Genomic DNA, 21,582 nt, shown 5'->3' on the forward strand with positions numbered 1-21,582 from the left:
GAATAATGATGTCACACTGCAGGATTACTTCCAGCTTTATGCAGGAATATCCACTGTGTGGGTAAGAAAATACTGTAAACGTACCTGTAGGTCTTAAAAACTAAAAAGGGCATGCACCAACAACAATACAGGACCTGCTTTAGTTCATATTGCACTTTTAGGTTGTAATTTGCAGATTTTCCGGGGCCCTGGGGGTTCTTTGATAACTGCCTCACAGCAGGGGGGTATAAGGGGACTAGGGATGACCTTTGGCCTCATAAGGCGTTTTCAGACATGACCTCCAGGTAAAACCAGGAGAATTGGATACAGAGTTTACCCAGAGTCTTGTCTTTCACACAAGCGGGAAGTTTTCTGCACAGACGCGTTCACAACAGCAACAAATCCTCTGCCTTTTTCAGGCGAGAGGTGTTGCTCCTGTAAATAATGTTTTTCCTGCCATGGTGTCGTGTTTTTTGAGGGTTGCAGCTATAACTGAATTTAGGTTTAAGGAAGGTTGAGCTCAAATCATCACCAGCTATGATACAAGATAGTGAAAGACAGACCCAGGTGTTTTGACAAAAGGATCATTCATAAATGTATAAGCATGTCTCTCATTCTTTTGATACGAGCAGATTCACATGATTCATATCAGATGAATCAATTTTGTAATTGGTCCATTTGCAGAGCATGTGGTTTAACACTATTGCGATACATCCTGCAAACAACCAGGCCATGACGGTTTGGTTTTCAAGCCCTTTTGCCCAACGCCTCCGTTCACACACACACACACACACGCCTTTAACAGAACCCAGAAATAAAACTGTAGGAAGACGCCCCCTGGCTGTTTACAGTTATGAACTAAAAACTCAGATGACAAAGCTCAAACTGTTTTAACTGTGTGTTGTGTTTTCCATCTGTTCAGTGTTTACTGTCTCATGCAAAACACACAACTCTAGTTAACGCACACCCAATCACTGGATCTACAGCACCTCCTGTTGGTTATTCGGACAAAGTACACGGGCAGGGCCGCTGAGGTTATTGTCTTACGTCCATCAAACTCCAGTCAGAGCAGAGCCGGAGTTCAATTCAGCACAAGACCATGGGAGAGGTAACAAATCATTTATTATGCTAGACAGATGAAACAAACTGAGCCATGATAGCAGCAATTGAACTATTGGAATATTTACACTAACACGTCACACAAAAAGGATATATGTCACCCTTTACAATGTAAACACATGATACGAACACATCATTTCAATGCTAGAAAACAAGCCGGTCTATCCACCAAAAAAAAACAAAAATCAAAAAAGAAACCTGCTGCTTTCTGAAGTAAATACCTGCTTGTACAATTAGGGGTTCATTTACTGAACATTTTCAGAACAAGTTTCCACAGGTGAATTATTTCTCTCTCACACACACACACACACACACACACACACACACACACACACACACACACACACACACACACACACACACACACACACACACACACACACACACACACACACACACACAGGGTTACAATTCAACTGGAGAGCTCTGAGCCCGACAATGAATGTGAAAATAAAAAGACAAACAACTAACAAAGATTGTCTTTGACGTAATTTTTTTTCAAAGAATGAGATCTTTTTTTTTTTTAAACAGGTGAGGAAACTTTAACTACACCTAATGCCTAATCATTTGTGTATTTTAAGAAACAACATATTGTGGGCGCACACAGCTGCCCTGTGTTCGGGCCATTGGATGCATTTACAACACAATCTACTTCTGTGCAGTCAAATCGTGTGCGCTGATATTTATTATTTGGGACTGCAGCAAAAAAAACAAAACAAAAAAACTAACTCAACAAAAATAAAATGAGTGTTGGTACAATGACTTTGTGGAAGAAAAATAAAATCTGTCAAGTATACAGTAGGAGGTCTGGACTGCTTCTGCAGAGCAGCGAACACCATAAATGTTGCCTTCAACGTCCATTGATATCACATGATTAAGAACCAAAGGTGAAGTGTTGGTCTCCCCGTGCTTGAGTGTGTGTAGGTACGTGCACACACACACACACACACACACACATGATGGCAAGATAACGTGTATTTGTGGCTGAGTGTGTTATTGAGGGAATGCCTCATCTTTCATTAGCATGCGCGGACTCTCCTGGTTGTCCAGCCGACGTCTAGGACCCATCATGCCTGTGGGAGATAAAGAGCAGGAAGAGATCAGCAGTTTGAATAGATCAATGTCAAAAGTATTATATCATAGCCTGTTAGTATCAGTGTAGTTTTAACTTGCAGATCATGTCCCATGTTTCCAAAAGGAGAATGGAGGCATAATTGTTTGTTTAGTCTTTTCACGCCTTGATTTCCTGGGTTAACTATTTCCACAGTTGCTGTCGTATGTTTTAACAGGTACAGTGTGATTAAAACTAAACAGAGACAAGCACTGAAGTACACAAACTGTAAACCTGTTGACAAGTAAAAGTTTAGCGGTGTCCACTTACTGCTCTTATGCTTGAATGATTTGGATCTTCTGGGTGAGTTTGGATTCTGAGTTGAAAAATCCAGATCAATAAGTAATATTCTTGATGTTTAACATTTGTTGTGTCAATTGTTATGGTTTTTATAGTAAAAAATACAACGTACCTTATCAGATTTCCTTTTCTTAGCTGTAAAAGATATAGAAGATTAATTTTTAGATATTTCAAAGTAATTTCATATATGTCCAACATTCAGCAGTTAACACCCATTGCGTTTGTGCATCACCTTTCTTCTCTGCCCCATAAGACCAGTCATTATCATTGACGTCGTCATTATCCTCTTGGTCACTCTCTGATTTGTTGTTTGTGTTATTACCAGTGACTATTCTATAGAAGAGGAAAGAACAGGACACGACACACGACACACACACACACACACACACACACACACACACACACACACACACACACACACACACACACACACACACACACACACACACACACACACACACACACACACACACACACACACACACAACTGGCTTACTCACAGTTTTATTATAAATACAAGCTACTTTTTATCTCAGCTACATTTGTATTAATCTCTAAGATGTTTTCTATTTTGTATTTTGTAACGTGTAAGGAAAACGAGCACAAATTCACACACGGCAGAGAGGGTGATTACACCTCCTCCACATGAATACCTTCTATGTGCATTATTTAATAGCTGGCACATCTTCATTTTCATGCTCACAGCAGGAGGTGGATTTTTATTGATCTTACGGGACAAAAGAAGCAGTGTCAAACAGCCAGATTCCAGTTTAGAGAAGCAAACTCGCTATGAGCCATTTTTTTCGTGTTGTTTCTGTACTGGAATAAACAGCAATATCTCAGGGGTAAGCTGTAGGGATAGATGTACTTTCACATTACCTGCGGTTGGCTATACGGCTGCTGTTGCGTCCCATCCCCAGACATTTCTCCAGGTGCGGGGCGAAGCGGGACGCGGCGATGCTTCGGCTGCAGTTGGGACACACACACTCTTTGTTTTTCCACTGGTTGTACACCTGGCCAAACACGTCCAGTCCCGGCTGGTCCACGATTTCTGAAAATTGAAGGCAAAAGTTGAAATAACGTTCTGTGTAGGTGGCTGAGAAATAAAAAGGCTTTACTCCTCCAGTAAAGGGAGAGAGAATGACGTCATGCTCACCAAAGTCCCTCATGCTTTCTTGGTCCGTGTCATCCAGGAAAAAATAACCCTGCTTGACAGCCCGGTGGACGTCGAAGCAAAGACCCAGGCATGCATCCTCCACCAGGTCAGACAGGATGTCCTGAGCTAGGCCCTGCCAGGGGAGGAATCAGGAAGCGGTCACGAGTAAAGTAAAGCCAGGACACATACAGGGATCATCTGTGTTTGTGTTTATGCTGTCTGCCCAGAGGAGAAGGACAACTGTCTTTTCTTTGTCTGGTGAGAAATAAATCAGCCTCTTATTTGAAGATGACTAAATTCAGGTCTGTTTCTCCTAAACCTGTCGCAAAAGACAAGATAAATCCAAGACAAATTGTGTGAGTCAACAAAGTTTACTTTTGGATCTTAATTCTATCACAAGAATTTGAGACATATAATGATTTGTGGAGTTAAATAAGTATCTGAGACACTGTTTATCCTTTAAGGGTCGTAGGCGGGCTGCAGCCAATCAATCCATTATTTTGGGTACAGCCCATACAAATCACAATTTGTCTCATGGGGCTTAACAAAAGGTGACCTCCTTGTGTCCTTAGCCCTCAACAAGAGTGAGGAAAAACTACCCCAAAAAATCTAGGATCTTAAATGTGGATGAGACAAGAGGACGGCTAATTCTCAGGAGCTAAATGTAAGAAGTATGAGAACAGAGTCTTAATTTCATCCATCCATTATCTATACAGCTTATCTTGTTTAATCGGGCTGGAGCCAATCCAAGCTGACACTGGACAAGCGGTGGTGTGCACCCTGGACAGATCGCAGGATTTTGAGTCTCCAATTAACCTAACCTCAATCTGCATGTCTTTTTACGTATCTGGAGAAAACCCCACAAAGCCAAGATCTTAAATAATGATCGGGCTGAGACAAGAGGAAGGAAAACCGTCTAAATCTCACAACTGATCTCAAACTGAGCTCAGTTATGACTCCAGGAGAAGAAAGCATCTTGTTTTGAGTGTCCCTCTCCCCTGGGTGTGCATCCTGCAGCATCCTGTTGTGTCTCTGCAGATGCGAGCAGGCTGCCGCCTTGTTGACTCCACTGTACCTCCAGCTTGCTGTTGTCCAGGCTGGACATTGAAACCTCCTCCATTTTCATTTGCCAGAAGTATGAGATGAGCCGCCGCTGCTGTGGTCATGCTGTAGCGCATCAAGCATTGGGCAGGACAGGGGCTGCAGCAGGCGGGGGGGGCAAACAACACGGTGCAGGAGTTAGAATCCCTGGCTCGTCTGGGTGTGTGGTGCAACATGTAATGTGATGCAGCTACTCACAAATGCACGTTGAACACTGCAGAGGAGCCGCTTCCCTCGTTATAACCTGCGAATAACACAAAAGAACACACAAACTGAGCGGTGGTTGTTGAACACCTTCACACACACACAGTTAAAAACACTGGTGCTAGCTGCTCCTTGTGGGGTGAATGGAGGCAGCTGTAGCCCGGAGCTTGAAAACAAAGAGCGGGGCTGTGAATAGCCCCGAGGAACCGAGAATGAGCAGAGGTTAGCGGGGAGGAGCGGCGGGTTCTGCTGCTCACAAACCACCGGGTCCTCCGCGGCTACAGCTACAAGCTAACCCCCGGTGTACCGCACCGCCCCGGGGCTGAGGAGAGCCAGAACAAAGCGGTGTGTTGGTTTGTAGCTGGAAGTTTTTGTTGCTTGGAGGAAATCATTAAAGGGTTTGTTCCACGAACCGGGCGCTGCTGCTGCTGCTGCTGCTGCACTGCGGCTGTCCGCCTCTCAGCTCCCCGGGACAGACCGTCAGCGAAGCGGCGGAGAGGAGACGCACAAACGACGCTCGAGTCCCGATATAAAAGGCCTCGGCGCCGGGGCAACCTTCAATCACAGCCCCGCAAAACCACTAATTGTGTTTATTTACCTGTTTCGGCAGGCGTCCATCTTGACGTCAGAGAGAGCAGGCAGTAGTAATCGATCGCCACACGACGACTTTTCCTCCAGTGAGGGGTTCCTCCTCCTCCTCCTCCTCCTCCTCCTCCTCCTCCTCCTCAGGGCTTCTGCCACTGGTTTGTGACCAGTTATTTGGACAACATGTAAAGTGAACAATTTGAAATCTGTTAAATCAAATTTTTAAGTCAAAGAAAAAGACAAAAAAAAGTAGAATAGAAGAGGTGAAAAAATGAAGATTAAATAGATAAATCTGTATCAATATCTAAAAAATAACTTAAAATGGGAAACATACTAATAAAATATATACGACTGTGTAAAGTAATACATGTAATGGTATGACCTTATAAAATAGCTTAGTTAAAGGCACTAGTGCATAAAAAAGTTTTTTAAAAGTTGGACTAACATGTCTGTTATGTATTTGGGAGCAGCTCCATTCAGAGATTTAAAAGTGAGCATCTCTATCTGGTTGGTATAATAGAAATAATAAGTGATTTACAGATGTAACGGTGTTTTTACTGAGAGCAGCACCACTTAGCAGTAATGATGATAATAGTCAGAGTCCCACTTTAACAGCAAAGGTCACAGTAAAAAATAGACACCCAGTAAAATAAATAATTACATCTTCATGTAACATGTTTATTGGAAATGTCTTTTTACATTTGTTGACAGGCAGCACAATGACCAAGGCTTTTACACATAAATAATGTTTGATGATTTTCATTTTTATATTTATACATACATAATATATTTCAGCGTCATAATCCCATTTATCACAGAAAATATAAAACCAGACATTTTTCAGTGGTGCATATTTTCTATATCTCATTTTAACAGCAGATATAGAAAATAAGCTGACTAATGATACAATCAAGTGGATTTCCTCTGTTCACAGATGCATTAGGTTCCTGTAAGGGCTAGATCCATTATCACGGGGGGCCCTGAGTAAATGGACTATAGGCTCCTCTAGAGTCCACATTTTTTCCACTTGTAAACAGCATTTCTATGGCATCCATCCATTATCTACACTGTGTGTCCTTGAAAGGTCGCAGGGCTGCTGGAGCCGATCCCAACTGACATTGGGCGAGGGGGGGGGGGGTACAGCCTGGAGAGGCCGCACATCCATCAAAGGGGCCTATTAACCATTCACACTCACATGACCTGGAGGAAACCCCACACACTGACATGATTGCTATGGCAGATTATTAAAAAGACTGAGATTTGCTCTCTCATAATATGTACAAATTAATTTGGGAATGCACACCATGTAAACCACAGTTACATCAGTTAGTTATTCAGGTCAAAGTCCGTCACTGAGGCACTTGTCCATCTTCTCAAATCCAGAATCCCGCTCTGAACTTAACGTGCGTGTTGGCGAGACTCTGCTGTCCATCTCATCACCATCTAATACATATCAAACGTGATGTCACCCTCCTCTTCTTCCCCCATATCCTGTGGATCAAGAGTTGATATTTTATACCGTCTGGATGCACAGCTGCAAACCTGAATACAAAACAGACAACTATGATTTAGTTTTCAAACCTCATCGCAGTCTAGATAGACCTCTTCTTCATCACTGCTGCTGTCCTCAATGTCTTCATCTTCTGAATCCTGTGAGACAACACATGTGCACTGAGAAGAGAGCTTTTCAACCCTGAGTGCAGCATATAGAATATATCTTTATTCTATTATTCTATTATATAATTATATATTATATATTATATAACTCACATGGTAATTTATGACTTTACTCCTTTGTAAACCACATGAATAATTTCAAGTAAAATACATTTACTTCAGTTTAGAAGAGCAACTTCACGCAAGTTGTATTAACAATGCAACTTACTGACGATCTTTTGACATTGACGTATCGACATTTCTGCAAAGACAGGTACATGCATATTGTGAATTTTAAAGAAATGGTCACAGAAAAATTATTACAGAAAAATAAATAGTTACTACAATACATACATTTGGGCTAGATGCTTGATATTCCTCTTGCTCTGCTGCCGTCAACGTCTGCAGAATGTAAAAGGTGACACAATTTAAAGAAAAACAAACAACAAACGTGCTGAGATGAAAAAATATTTTATGTGGATATATTTAATGGAATATAGATTCTGTATACCTTAAACCACTTCTGCAGGTCCTTTGAATATTCTATAATGTCTTCTAGTGCTTTCTCTTTTTGGCGTTTCGTCTTGTTAAGACAGCTGAGAACAGACAACTGAAGAATTAATTTTGTTGCAAGTTGTAATGAATCCAGTGACGTAATTGTTGTCTGACGTTGCTCACCGAGATGTCATCTTGGGCTCGCCACTTTTCATATCAACCTTAGAAGAGAAGATTAATCCAATGTAGTTTCCACAAGTGAAGAGCACACAAACTATCAACACTGAGTCTAAACTGATGTTAATATGAGGCAAAGTGAAAAAGGCTTAATCTTCATTACAACAAAAATAACCTCTCACCTCTTTCGATATGTACCTGGCATTAGCGTGTAGGATCCTCTTCTGTTCCTCCTCATCCAAAGTCTGAGCAACGTAAACAGCAACGTTACAAAAAGTCCATCAGAGTCACTTCGAAGCTGCATCTGAAATTTTTATAAATTACTCACCTTTATATATTTTTGCAGCTTGATTGTATACGTTTTCTTCATCTGAAAGAAATCAACCAAGTATTGCATTAAGATTTAACAGATTACTGTAATCAACCATGATGATCTTGATATCAGAAAATTGTGGTGCAGCGGTTTGTTCTCCACCTATATGAAACTCTGCATGTGTGTTCATACCTGGGAGCAGTGTTCAGAGTAGTCTTTCTTCTGACTCTTAGTCAAGTCCCCCCAACGTTGGGCCCACACTTTCATATAGTCTCTATGCGAGACCCCAGCCATAGATGCCATTTGCTCTTTGCAGAATATCTTATAGCCATTTCTAAAGATACACATACACAGGAAAATAGAAAAGTAACAAAAAGGTGATTAAGAAGTATAATAGAGTCAAAAGGAAGCAAGACTAAATTAAATCCATCGTGTTTGTCCTCGACCAGGCACCAAATGTGATGCATCCTCTCTCTCTCTCTTTGTCAGGTGGCGTATGAAGAGGGTGCGCTTCAAACCCGACCGGCCTATTTGAACTGAGTGGGAGTGGCCTGTGTTCCGTTCAATTGAGGCATTTGGGTACAACACATGTATCGACAGTGCTGTGATGATACAGACAACTTAACACATTTCACACATGGCTTGTCATTGCTGATTTCCCCAGAGAATAATTTGTGGATTTTGATGAAGAAAAATCAGGCATGTTTAGGGGACTGATAATTAGCAGTGTGTGCGATTTGGTGCGTTAAATCTGAATTAGTGAATTTTTTATAAAGAAATAAATTAATTAACCGGCACCTAGGTACCAATCATTGTCACTGGAGTGTGTGTGTGTGTGTGTGTGTGTGTGTGTGTGTGTGTGTGTGTGTGTGTCTTACATAGGAGGCCTGGGCGGCAGACCTTCTGCATCTTCACTCTGTTAACAAGTCACAGTTTGAATACAAGTGATATTTAGAACCTTGTAAGAAGTTGAAGCAAAAACAGTACAAACAGCTCACTGCAGTTCACAAAGAGAACTGCCGCATGTGATTTGGATCACTTACATCTACAGTCACCTGCTTACTCGTGTCCACAATATCTGAAAGCTTGAGACTTGTTTCCCTGAAAGACAAAGAATTAGCAAAACAGTGAATTTACAGTGGGAGCCTTCAAGTTCAAATCACTAGTGTATGTAACACTGTATTGTAAGTGTGTTAATTTCCGACCTGAACTCCTTTGTCTTTTCCCTGTATTCATGGAGAGCAAGCTGGTATTTCTTCACATATACAGCCTGTGATTTGCATAAAAGTCAGTACTTCATGTTAAACGGTTAAAGCAACACTGAATGTGAATGTTTCCGCAGTAGCCTCTCACTCAAAGTACCTTTTTCCCATCTGGGAGCTCTCTGTACGCCTTGCCCGTGGCCGCCACTACCTCAGCGTGACTCAGCTCTGGATGCTGTTCTTTAATCTTGACCCAGTTCTCCTCATAAAACATGCCACCTGAAGTGGGGGGTCTCTTCGGGAGGTCTGGATGGATCTGCAGCAAAAACATTCACTGTTAATTTTTCTTTTCTTTTCTTGCTGGCAGCCTTTCTGACTGTAATAACATGTTACTACTTCACATCTATCAATGTCATAAATGAAAATATAACCTTGCACAGAGCCATTTTATATCCTTTTAAAGAGCTTGATCTTGCTGTTCTTACCTTGCTGTTCAGGACAGGGTCTGACAGGACATCTTCAGCTTCAACAATGAGCTCTGTGAGGGACCGTTGTTTGCGCATCTGAGAGACAACAGCAGCAAGAATATTAGACTCTTTTGAAGTTATAACGTATAACGTTTGTTGCCTCTCTATCACTGACCAATACTGTTTTAGTAAAGTAAAACATCTACATGATTGGTGCTTGGGATCGGCAAAGGCCAGGTATCAGAATTAGGAAGTGAAAAATGGTATAGAACATCTCTAATTGTAATGCTCCATGTCACATATCAAAAGTCATCTTAAACTGGTTTCATGAACATGAAAGTGAGCCCAGTTAATTGTAATGGCCTGCCCAGTTAGCAGATCTGACTCCAGTTGGAATCTGGTAAAGTAGAAGATTTGGAGCATGAACTCGCACATGACAAATCTGCAGAAACAATGTGATGTAATAATTTGAACGTGCAGGAGAATCCCAAAGGTACGTTTCCATCTTCTTGTGGAATCAATGAGCCCTGGGAGACTCTAGTATAAAGTTCACGATAATGTTCATTTTGAGTGAAAACAAATGAATCCAATCCTAAAAGAAAAGCTATTGTACACTAAGAATGAGTTTGAGTTTATTATGTAACATGGTGGAAAGCTCCAGAACAGCTGCTGAGTGGCTCCTGGCTGAAATGCTGATTCAAACCCTGAGTCACCTTCTTCATCAGCAGTTTCCACTTTTGTTCGCAGTCTCCCGCAGAGAAAGGAGCGAACGCCACCTTGTTCCAGTCTACGTGCTTCAGTCCTTTCGCGTAAGAGCACGTAGCGTAGGTCCTGGGGATCCTGCGTTTCATTTCCACAAACAGCATCTGGATGTTTTCCAAGGTCCAACCTGAAGTCAGCAGAGACACAAGAATGGAGACTAACATGAGTGAATCCAGGTCCAGAGCTACTGTTGAGTCAGTCGCGTGGTTTGTGGGATGTTGTGACGATGTTTACAGGTTTATTTAATTATACCAACCAGATTTTTCTGCGTTCATTTTCCCAATAACACGTGTTTCTGGTGCAGAGGGTTCAGAGTTAGCCAGGCTAGCTAGCTAAGTTCAGTCACCGACGAGTAAACTACGACCTGAAGGAAATCAATACTTTCACTAAACTCCTTTGTTACCGTTACGCTAATTCGCAGGAAAAATCACGTGGAATCATTCACGTATTTTGTATAAAACAACCGTGAATGTGTTTCGAGCGTGTTTTTGTTTTATTTTAAAAGTCGGTAACATTTCTGGTAGGCGGGTCCCTGCTGTGAGAGCTACCAATCAGAGACGAGCAAAAGGGAGTGCGTCACCAGGAGAAAGGCAGCTAACAGCCAATGAGCTCACGCATCTTCTTCTTCGTTGTGGTTATTGTTGGCAGATGGAACATTTCGGTGAGAGGCGCCACCTACTGAGCCGGAGTGTGTAGAATAATGACACTGAATCATCCTGATACTGAAAAATTACAAATATAGAAAACACAAATGATTTAAAGTGTTTTGTGAACTAATGAAAATTAATAAATTAATATATAATCCACAAGACGGGTCTTTTTGGAGGTAGTTTTTATTTTTATTTTTTAATTTATAGAGAGATGGCAAGAAAATGGCAACATATACATTTTCATCAACACACAAAAAATTCAACATTTTCTCTCTCCTTGTGTTTCCACACAGTGGTGTTGTCATTTAGTGTTAATGAAATATAAATACTTCCTTATTTAGCTTGTAATGCATTCAGAGTTTGGATTTAATCCACATTAAACAAGTGATTGCAACAAAAAAACATTACATTCAATGTGCGATTGCCTGGGAAAACACACGATTTGGGCTTTAACATTGCAAGATTTTCCACCAATCTCTGTGCTGACATGACTTACATTTATTTTATTTCATGTATGAGTGCCTTGCCCCAAACCTTCATGTGAAATGTATCCATTTTTTGTAAAAAGATTTCAATATCATACAAATATTTCCAGCTTCAGTGGTGTATAAGGCACTTAAAAACCCAACCATATGAAATGCAAATATTTCACCTGAGAGGTTGTTGAAAACTCCTCAGGAACGTTTGACAGTTTCTCAGAAATATACCATTATCTTCCATACTGACACTACCTGGGTAACTATAGCTGCATTTTTCAATTAAAAAAACATGTCTTTGCTCATAGATTGTGGACACTATATAATTTGAACTATAAATAAAATAAATATATTTTTGTCAAAATAAAAGATTTCTGGCAGCAGACATGGAAGAAGTCTACAATGGCATTTGAGATTCACAGTATACGTCCTGTCCCGGCTCCTCCTCGAACGTCACTTTGGCATCATCAGCGTCCAACTGAAACACAACAGGTACAGAAGAATCAGGGCGTTGGGATTCAGGGAGAAGATACATTACTACACACACATATTCCACATAAACATTCAGGCTCATCCAGACCTCTGCACAGGTCATCAGTTAAGTTTTTAAAATCCCAAGACACAACTTACACATTTCATTTCCACTTCGGTGAAGAGACGCCCAGTCATAAACATGCGTAGAGGGATGGTGAGGATGAGTATGAAGGGAAGTGCGAGGGATACTGGACTGGACTTCACGATCCAGAGCAGTGCAAGGCACACTAACTGGATGGCTGTGAACAAGTGCATTCGCCCCGTGCTCACCTGTGTCCAAGATAAACAAACATTAGCTACACGAACAAAGCTGCTGACATGGAGGTGTTTAAGCTGAACTTGACTGTTTTAGAGCAGTCATGTTCCCCAGTAATGACTTCAGTGAGTTCACTTGTTTCCTCTGGTGTCACCATGTGTTTCGTGTGGTTCACAGTGAAATATCTTAACAACTGTCGGACGTATTGACACAGTTAGTGCAAACATTCGTGTTCCCCTGAGGATGCATTCTAATAACTCCTCAACCTTTTCTACTCTCTTTTTCTTTTTCAAGTGCTTTGCTCTACGTTCAAAATCCGACAAAACTAATGAGGGGTCTCAATCTGTTTCAATTGTACACTCTAAAAGTTGTGCTAGTGTGAAACCCTCAATCAGTACGAATGTGGCATGAATGTCCACTTGAATTATGTCTTGAGAGTCGACAGAATGATTACAAAATTATTTTATGACATGTTACATATACAATACATATCTATTTGATGTTCCATGGCCATTGTGAGCATCAAACCCTGTAATCCTGTTCAGTGTTAGCACCATAATCATCATGTTATTACAGGACTCTTACTCTGGTGGCGTAGGGCTCATCAGGGTGGTATTTCTTCGGGATGAGCAGAAGCAGGATACGATCCCACAGCTGGATGCCATTCAGCGACGTGACTCCCATGTAGAGGAAGATCCCAAACAAGGCCGACATGGGGATCATCTTCAGGATCGGCTCCATCAGAATAGACAAACCTTAATACAAAGAGACGTGTAGATAAAGCATAATCTACTAACTTTTAATGAGGGATGACATTGTGATATACTCAGACTCAAATCTAAACAAGCAGCTGTAGGACAAACATTCATTTTGCAGGATTAAAATGCACCTACCGACCAGCAAAGCCACCACAATGCCACTGATCCTCTGCTCCATCGCTTTCTCTATCACAGGCTTTGGTCCTTTGCTCATGACGGTAAGGGCATTGGCGTGCGTGACAGACCGCACTGTGGCGGCGCTGAGCCATGGCACGCCGAATATCGCACCGAGCCCTCCCATGCCAACTAAAACCAGCAAGTCAAAGTGGAACCCGGAGCCCTTGACCATCTTCCTCTCAGGTTTACTCACAATCAAACTGTTGACAGATGCCACATTTGAGTCAAGCTTGTGATGAAAGGCAGGAAATGTCACGTTTTCTGAGCATGTATTCGGTGCGATTGAGATTTAAATCACTCACGTTGTGATCTGAGACTCCAGAAAGATGAGGATGAAGACGAGCAAGGCCGGGACGCAGCACGCAAACATCAGCCACACAGGGAAGGACTTGTGCTCTCCGAAGGGGTTGATGAGCCAGCCTCTTTTGGCCGGATTAGACACCATCAGACCTTTGGGAACCACTAGTTTCTGTGCAGAAAAAGCCACTGGTTAATACTGTACATGAATTCACACCATGAAGTGGAAAAGCGAGGCCCAACCTGAGTGTAGGTATCGTCGATGTTGTAGTCCACGACAATCATGAGGAAAATGGCGATAGGGACTCCAAAGTCGCCAATCAAACGTCTCACCTGGAGACCACAGATGAGGAACATTATAATAAAGAATAACATCTTGTCATAAGTGTCAGAAACAACATTAGATTAGATTAAAATTAAATTTAAATTCACAATCATAGCAAACTCACCTTTCCAGGAAGAAATGTCCCGTTTTTAAACTGCCGCAGGAAAAAAGCAATAAAGAAACATCCTAACATGAGGCACATGGAGAGCAGAGCTGTGTTGGGGTAAGGCAGCTTAATGGTTTGGATGAGGACAGTTGTATTGCCGGTAGCATTGTCAAAGATGATGGTCTCTTCCACCTTTGGGTGCCAGGGGTTTTCCACAGTCGAATTCAGATGATCGTAATTCAGAACGAGCGGATGTGCCTTATAGATCTGGAGAGAAGACGGGAGAGAAAAGATGAAGAAGGATTAGAAGCTGAGTCATCTGTGATTTCGTTTGGACAGATGAAACGTGTGAAATGGACGCGGACGGTTTACCCTCGCCAGCTTGGCAAAAGTTTCATAGATGAAGATGAGGGAGATGAGGATGGAGAAGATTTCCTGGGTGAAGCGTGAGATGTATCGCACCAGGAAGCTGCCCTCAAAGGCCACAACGATCACCACGATGATGACCAGCCACACTCCGACCCACACTCGCCCTACGATGTATTCAATGTCCTGGGACTTGCAGAACTGAATGAAGCAAAGTGGGGAGGAGTTGATGATTGATCACTATGACATTTGCCACAGTTTACAAATTGGTGAATGGTGAATATGACCCAAATAGCACAAATCAAATTCGGGCCACATTTGGCCCCTTTGGTGTACTTCGGTATTGCTTCGGCTTACTTGTGGCAAACAGGAGCTGACCGCCCTAGTGCCACCACGGTATGTTATACCGGATGAAAGTGTGGCAGTTTGGAGGTGTGGGCCAAATCTGGATCACAAAAATGTAGCTATATGATAAATCATTGCACATTTTAATGAGTTAGTTTCAGTATTATAACTTACAGCGAAGAAGGCCTCCTCAAACACTAACAGAGGACCAGAGAACCCGATGACCAGGACGGGCTGAGCAGCAACAAAACAGAAGATGATCCCCTGGATGCTGGTGGAGATGAGGAGCTCTGGAACGCCCATCATATTGTCCACCTTATCAGCTGAAGTGGGAGATATAATGGCAAAGAGTAATTATATGGGTCAACAACAACAATACATGTTGAATACAAATATAAACACACACACACACACACACACACACACACACACACACCCAGTAGCCCTCCAAAGGTGATGGCCGGAGACAGGGCGGCAAAATAGATGAAAATGATGGCAGCAAGGACCTGGGAGTTGAGAGCATCTGTGATGTCACTCTTGTAGTACTGGTAGCGTCTCTTTATGTCCCGAATCATCCCCCCAAATGGGCGACCCGTACGGGACAGGGGGTCTTCTGAGCGAGAAGACCCGCTAGCGATGGAAACTGTGGGAAACCAATTATCTAATGTGAATAATGGACATTTATATTAAAACTTTTCCATCAAATAATTGTTTATGTGTCGTCCAGGTCGGATATGGTAGTTTTGTGTTGTGGTGGGAAGCACCCCTGCGAGGTTTGGAGTCCAGAGGGAGATTGGGCTTGGAGGCCTGGAGCCGGCCCTGAAGGAGCTTCTTCTGAAAGCTGATGATGGAGCTGAGCATCGCTTCGTTCTGGATCTCGGTGGGTGGGATGACGATGCTGCAGTCCATGAAGTCGGCCACGGTGTCCGTCAGCTCCCGGGCGCTCTTAGCCTTCAACGCCGCTTGATTGAACACCTGAGATGGAGAGAAGAGTGAAAAGATTTCAAACCCCTTTAAAAGTCAACATTTCCTTTAGCAGTAACTGTTTGTGTTTAGTTAACGTTACCACAAAAAGATCCACTCACTCACCTTGTCAGCCATCAGTGCTGCCATAGCACGGCCAGTCTCGTGGTAGTCCATGTCCGTCTTGTTTGGGCCGACCAGAACAAAGATGAAGCGTACGGGCCCCCGGGCCTCCAAGGCCGAGTCGAGCTCCAGCGCCTCCTTCAGACGCAAAAACGCGACTGTGGGCTTCTCCAGAAAGTCCAAGGCTCCTGGTTCGAAGAGAATTAGTACATTTGACCAACAAATACACATACATTGAAATCGGCTTACAAACACACACATATAAACACACACGCTATATATCTTTAATGAAATATGGAAACAGTGGCTTACCTACTAGCACCAAAGAGACCTCATCACAGTCAGATTCATCCTTCTACGGAAACACAGTGTGAACAGATCTAATGAGCAAACACCAGACTTTCCAATTCCTACATTTTTAAAAGGACATTTTTAAAGTGGAGCTCCTTCTTGAAAATGACCCTAAACCCTAAAATGCCAGGAGTCACCTTTTACCATCATCTCATCATTGTCATGATACAAGCTGAAGATATCAGCAACTTGATCACATCAGTGAGTAACTCACCCTCTCCTTGACTGAGAACCTCTGCAGGTCCAACCTATCAGTCAGCGCTTGGCTTTCTGGGTCGTCTGATTGGCTGAGGGGAGAAATCCACATGAGTCATTAGTTAAGATTGTGTGAGGCCGAAGACTGAATGGCTGACAACACTGATGGTGATGATATAACAGATCAGCAGCTGGTGAATCTACATCTTTAGCTGACTGACATGAGACTTGTTCTTCAAACCTGTTTCACTCATTGGACAAAATAACCTGCAGTCTAAGAGGGAAGCGAATGAAAAGTCATGATTTATAGTGTCACCTTTGTAAAAAAGCAAATGTTGACATTTTCCGAGTTTGCCTTTCACATATAAAGAACGCAGCAGGACTGACAACTGACTTGGACATATTGCTCCTCTGGACAATTTCAAGAAAATGTCCTGACTTGCTTGTCTGAAATCAGCTTGAGAGAAAGGAGACAGGGAAACTCTTTGTTCAGGAAAGCAGGGCCATGACTACATGCTTAGGACACAGAGATCATATACTCCTGAGTATTTAATAATAACACAAAGAGGAAATACTCTTACAGGCCTGATTATAAATCTGTACTTCGGTGTTGTCAACATATTACAAAAACGCCTTTATGAAATGCACTGACAACATGTATTCTTGTTGGACACAGTGAGCTGGTGTTAAGTGCAAGCTCAGTGCAGCACTGACAGTCAGGCTGGTTTGGTGGTTACAGACCATAATTACAGGTTTGACCTCCACAATAGCTACATGCTCCGTTCAACTTTCTCCGAGCGAGTTACTGACACGTCCCCCCTCTCAGCTTTGGATAACAGCATCAGCTAAAAGCCTAAATGTAGGTCATTTGTGTTTTGAGTCACTGTCGGGTGATGTCTCCTGGAGGATACCTGCGGTTTTGAAGCAGAGCCTTCAGCACGCCCTCCCGGTCGCCAGGCCTGATCTCCTTCTTGTTAACCATTTCGTTCAGCATCTTCTCGGCGATGGTGGCCAGGGTCCGCTCTGCGCAGTCGAAGATCGTCACGCCTTGATGAAGGAAAGTGTTGGAGAAGGGTGAGAGGCCCAGGATGACATTTTAATGGTTCGATTCCCATGGTGTCACACAGACAGAGAAAGAGGACGCAGGCAAGAGAGCACTGACATGAAAATCTGATGCTATATTTTAAAAACAAATTCATAAAGAGCTACAACACTGTACACTGAAAATTAAAGAAATGTAAGTCTTAGTTGAATTTGAATCTTTCTCTAAGTCGTCAATATGTAACCCTCACATTTAGTGTTGCTATTAGTGTTAGAATAAGTAACATCAAAATGTAAAAAACCTTACCTACCCTAGACGTTACCCTAAACTATACCTAAAGTACCAAAAGTATAAATACCCATTGTACTTGATTAGTGATGCACCAGTGATTCAACTGGTAATGATACAAATTCATTAATTATGAAAAAAGAACCAGGAGTGTTGACCGAGTTCCTTCACTGACCCGTGTTCATGGTGCGTCGCAGCTGGATGAGGCTCTTGAAGGTGAGGTAGGAGATGTGGGGGGACGCCCACGCCCCGGACTGAGGGTCGAAGGTCTCCTCGTAGCCCGCCCATCGGCCCGTTTCCTGCCAGTAGGTCTCCTGCTTCTGGTCCGTCATTGGCTCCTTTGGCTTCACGGGGGCACAGAGAGACAGAGAGGTCGAAGAGGATGAATAAAAGTTTCACCTCACACCAGAACAGCTTAAAGGTCACAGAATTCACCCATTTCCAAATCTCAAATATTATTCTGGGATGGTTGAATATCTAATTGAAACAAAAGAAGAATACTTTCTTATTGACTGGCCAAACATCCAGAGCCGTGCAGCTCACCCAAAGCTTGTGAGCACTGCCTCACTCTCTTACTGGTGTGGAGGTTCAAAAAGCAAACTGTAAAACTAACTAACTAGAACAGTGAAAGAATTCACTTTTTCACTGGTTCTCCAATCCATGTGTACATGTTTGAGCTTGAATTGGAAACATGAGAGTGGACATCACAAACGTGTGCAGCAACAAAGATTAGCACGTCTCTGTTTAGTAAACAGTTATGTAATATGGACATCGAACGTTGTAACATTAAATACAGCACTGAAAATTAGGGAAAGCATTTAATGAACTCTCTAAACTTGCGGTGGTGGTTTGGTGGTTTGTCACCGTGAGTGAAATGTGGGAACAGGTATTTGAATATTTTTATCATTTTTTATTTTTAGTCTGAGGAAACGTGGAAATCCTAAATACAAATAGTTTATATATTAATTTGGTAAATTGAACCTAATTTGAAATAAAGTCTTGTTTTCCAACAGCATTGAAAAACTGCAAACATAACTTTAAAGTCATATATAATAAATGTGACATCTTTCCCACTACTATCAATATTCAGATGTATTGATAGTTGTAATGCTGAGCTGATCATCTACTGGTATAATCTATTAATTGTATTATTGATACTACTACAACCATTAATAATAATAATAATAATAATAATAATAATGAGCCTGTTAAAATAGAAAAAAGGTTTCTGGTAAATGTGAGTTTTAAGAAGCGACTTGACTTTAAAAATACTTCACTGAACCATGTCGGGAACTTTCAGCTGAGGGACAAACTTCCACAAAGAGACTCGTTCTACAGAGAAATCCTCTGTGCAGAGACGATCGGATAAAAAAACACGTTCACGCTTCACTACGATACAAAAACACTGATGATATTTTGGGTGTTGTTTTCCACTACAGGAGCCACTATCACTTCTGTCATCTTTTGGCAGCATCAAAGTGGATGTGGATCAGGCGAACGCGTAGAGGTGATGTCCAGGTGACACTGAATGTCTATGCGATAAACATGGTGGTTGTCCTGGCTCAACAACCAGCGGGCTCCAGGATCTGGGCCACTGCGATATCCGGTGAGGACACGGATGATGGTTTGTCCTGGGCATGTTTGGACTGTCAACACGTCGTGTGACTGGAGTAGGGATACCGCGCGTGTGTGTGTGTGCGTGCGTGTGCGTGTGCATGTGTCTTCCCCTCACCTGACACTCTGCACCGGGGTTGGTGTCAATGTTCCACGCAGCTGGAGAACAAACACAATGGACCCAGTTAGAAACTACTCAGTTTTACCAGTAACAGTGATACTATCTTTCCTGTGTGTTGTAGAGAGACAGAATGAATGAGTGAATATTGTTTTTTACATGGGTTCAGGTTGTTGTTGGTGCATGGGTGCAGTCTTATGTAAGTTATCCTCAGAGTGTCCATTTTATCTCAGATTGGACCGACACGCTGACATTGTCAGTCACAACAGGGAGATTTATTTCCAAAACACAGCTGGGTGGAAGATTCAGATCAGACTGATAGACACTGTCTACACTCCATACATTTGTGTTTGTGTGTGTGCATATATGGATCCTATACAAATGTGCATGTTTTTAAAGGTATATTATTATTATTATTATGTATGAGTAAGTGCATGTGCACATGTCTACAAATCTGTCTTTCTGTAAAGTGGATGTCTGTTGTTTTGTAAGTATTTATGCATCTAACACACATACACGCTGAATAAAACTTAATATTAATCTGTCTTCTGCGATCACTCACACACAAGTCAGACCTGCTTTTAACTCATGTGAAGTTGCATCATTACATTTAAATAATATCAAATAATATATTATATTCATTGTTAAATAAAACACAACTACACGTTTGACCTGGACCTGCTGAGAAGACTTGTTTTGCGTCTCAGGCTCATTCGCTTCTCGTGACCTGATGAAGTTTGGCTGAGAGCCTCCACAGACGTATTACTATACACTGAAATAAAGTTATAATTTCCTCCTAAGTTGTCCCACATTATTAATTATTATTAAACTGCAATATTTAGTACCTTCTGGGTCTTACTTTGAAATATATTGTTTGTCTTTGCCATCCTACTGCAGCACTGACCATAAGACAATATTAATAATAGTGCAGATTCCTAGTTTTATTATTTTCATATTTTTATGCTATTTTACATTTTTTACATAAGAAGAATAAGAATGACACTTACCTCCTGCAGGCAATTGCCAAAGCCGACACCGACGACAAGTGACCCCAGAATGGCAGAAAAGTGTGACTTTATACACACCACCTCTTTACAGCTGCACGTGTGTGGATGTATGCTGCCTGATGATGGGTGGGACTATTGCATGTATTGCACACACACACACACACACAAGCACATGCACACTCAAATTCTCTCTGGAACACACACATACTTCCGACAGAGTGATGTATTGAGGTCTCACCCATAATATTGATAGTAAATACAGCGACTTGGTATGTGCAGAGAACCAGTCGCACTGTGTCATTATCCAACCAGCATCTTATCACATTTAATGTCTGTGTTTGGACGAAAACAAAAGCTTGGATTACAGCGCCGGGCCCGTCTGCTCACCTTCAACACCATCAGGGCACAGAGTTAAAATTTGGTTGAAGTCGTCTTTTATCTCCTAATCCGCCTGTATTATTGACAAAGGTTGACATATTGTGTGGTTCCAATACAAATGAGGCCTGTGATGGGGCAAGGAGGCGAAGGAGGCAGGTTTTGAAACGTGACATCAAGGCACTGACGACGAGAGAAAGCAGTTAAGGTGACCCAACCTCTGAAAGGTAAACGGAGCTCACCTCTTTAATTTTGTTAAAAACTAAACAAATGGAACCTGATCTAAACTGATTTCTAATCTTGGTTCTATTTCATATTCTATCAGGCTCTTGTAGGACTCACAAAAGACAGGAGCTAAAAATGGAAGCAGCCGAGGGCTTCCTGACTTTAGGTCCCTCGTGTGGATGAAACTCCAAAGATGCTGGACGCTATTTTACCCATAATTCTTTGCTTTTAAAGTAGCGTTAAGTGTCCACTGCTCGCCAAGGCCCTATACACAACTGTTTTCACAGGCTGTATAGTGTACAGCCTGTGGAACTGTGTAAATCACAGTAAATCTACTGTGTAAATCAGTGGAACAGCCATTCAC

The 21,582-nt window shown here is 42.1% G+C and overlaps 3 protein-coding genes across 5 annotated transcripts; all 3 read right to left on the reverse strand.

The window, feature by feature from the left end:
- Positions 1-1,084: 1,084 nt before the first annotated feature.
- On the reverse strand, positions 1,085-5,682 carry atxn7l3b (ataxin 7 like 3b). 2 transcript variants are annotated; one of them, XM_035145717.2, is made up of 9 exons: positions 5,569-5,682; positions 4,965-5,010; positions 4,741-4,865; positions 3,666-3,798; positions 3,389-3,560; positions 2,742-2,842; positions 2,622-2,644; positions 2,480-2,525; positions 1,085-2,171 (listed from the first exon to the last, which is right to left on the reverse strand). In XM_035145717.2, exons 3-9 carry the CDS (start codon positions 4,789-4,791, stop codon positions 2,092-2,094), a joined length of 606 nt encoding a protein of 201 aa, XP_035001608.1. In that variant the 5' UTR covers positions 4,792-4,865; positions 4,965-5,010; positions 5,569-5,682; the 3' UTR covers positions 1,085-2,091. The 2 variants fall into 2 exon arrangements, with proteins under 2 accessions (XP_035001608.1, XP_035001609.1); XM_035145718.2 differs by lacking the exon at positions 5,569-5,682 and adding an exon at positions 5,384-5,544.
- Positions 5,683-6,200: 518 nt separating this feature from the next.
- On the reverse strand, positions 6,201-11,194 carry LOC118100513 (putative upstream-binding factor 1-like protein 6). The gene is made up of 16 exons (XM_035145716.2): positions 10,884-11,194; positions 10,579-10,754; positions 9,884-9,961; positions 9,559-9,714; positions 9,402-9,466; positions 9,240-9,297; positions 9,075-9,112; positions 8,389-8,530; positions 8,212-8,253; positions 8,066-8,128; positions 7,890-7,927; positions 7,723-7,807; positions 7,566-7,613; positions 7,441-7,473; positions 7,137-7,205; positions 6,201-7,046 (listed from the first exon to the last, which is right to left on the reverse strand). The coding sequence occupies exons 1-16, from the start codon at positions 10,900-10,902 to the stop codon at positions 6,999-7,001; spliced, it is 1,158 nt and encodes a 385-aa protein (XP_035001607.1). The 5' UTR covers positions 10,903-11,194; the 3' UTR covers positions 6,201-6,998.
- Positions 11,195-11,442: 248 nt separating this feature from the next.
- Positions 11,443-20,764, reverse strand: slc4a1b (solute carrier family 4 member 1b (Diego blood group)). 2 transcript variants are annotated; one of them, XR_004694406.2, is made up of 19 exons: positions 20,619-20,764; positions 19,612-19,652; positions 18,055-18,223; positions 17,461-17,596; positions 16,569-16,641; positions 16,316-16,358; positions 16,007-16,191; positions 15,682-15,892; positions 15,354-15,560; positions 15,092-15,240; positions 14,579-14,773; positions 14,225-14,473; positions 14,019-14,108; positions 13,781-13,947; positions 13,437-13,678; positions 13,129-13,298; positions 12,384-12,557; positions 12,049-12,231; positions 11,443-11,936 (listed from the first exon to the last, which is right to left on the reverse strand). XR_004694406.2 is itself a non-coding variant. In XM_035144910.2 (18 exons), exons 3-18 carry the CDS (start codon positions 18,209-18,211, stop codon positions 12,151-12,153), a joined length of 2,529 nt encoding a protein of 842 aa, XP_035000801.1. In that variant the 5' UTR covers positions 18,212-18,223; positions 19,612-19,652; positions 20,619-20,764; the 3' UTR covers positions 11,443-12,150. The 2 variants fall into 2 exon arrangements, 1 of the variants encoding a protein (XP_035000801.1); XM_035144910.2 differs by having other exon boundaries at positions 11,443-12,231.
- Positions 20,765-21,582: the final 818 nt, after the last annotated feature.

This window comes from Hippoglossus stenolepis, chromosome 21, assembly GCF_022539355.2.
Source record: "Hippoglossus stenolepis isolate QCI-W04-F060 chromosome 21, HSTE1.2, whole genome shotgun sequence".
In the NCBI taxonomy this organism is placed as follows: domain Eukaryota; kingdom Metazoa; phylum Chordata; class Actinopteri; order Pleuronectiformes; family Pleuronectidae; genus Hippoglossus; species Hippoglossus stenolepis.

Bases quoted from the DNA above. Each gene is read 5' to 3' on its own strand.
- atxn7l3b (XM_035145717.2), bottom strand. From the start codon at position 4,791: ATGAAAATGGAGGAGGTTTCAATGTCCAGCCTGGACAACAGCAAGCTG. The intron at 3,561-3,665 runs GTGAGCATGACG...TTCAATTTTCAG, and splicing joins AGAAAGCATGAGGGACTTTG to AAATCGTGGACCAGCCGGGA. The intron at 2,645-2,741 runs GTGATGCACAAA...TATCTTTTACAG, and splicing joins TTATGGGGCAGAGAAGAAAG to CTAAGAAAAGGAAATCTGAT.
- LOC118100513 (XM_035145716.2), bottom strand. The intron at 9,298-9,401 runs GTCGGAAATTAA...TTTGTCTTTCAG, and splicing joins GAAAAGACAAAGGAGTTCAG to GGAAACAAGTCTCAAGCTTT. The intron at 9,113-9,239 runs GTAAGTGATCCA...ACTTGTTAACAG, and splicing joins GTAAGCAGGTGACTGTAGAT to AGTGAAGATGCAGAAGGTCT.
- slc4a1b (XM_035144910.2), bottom strand. From the start codon at position 18,211: ATGACGGACCAGAAGCAGGAGACCTACTGGCAGGAAACGGGCCGATGG. The intron at 17,597-18,054 runs GTCAGTGAAGGA...TCCTTCATCAAG, and splicing joins GCGACGCACCATGAACACGG to GCGTGACGATCTTCGACTGC. The intron at 16,642-17,460 runs GTATCCTCCAGG...TTCTCCCCTCAG, and splicing joins GCTCTGCTTCAAAACCGCAG to CCAATCAGACGACCCAGAAA.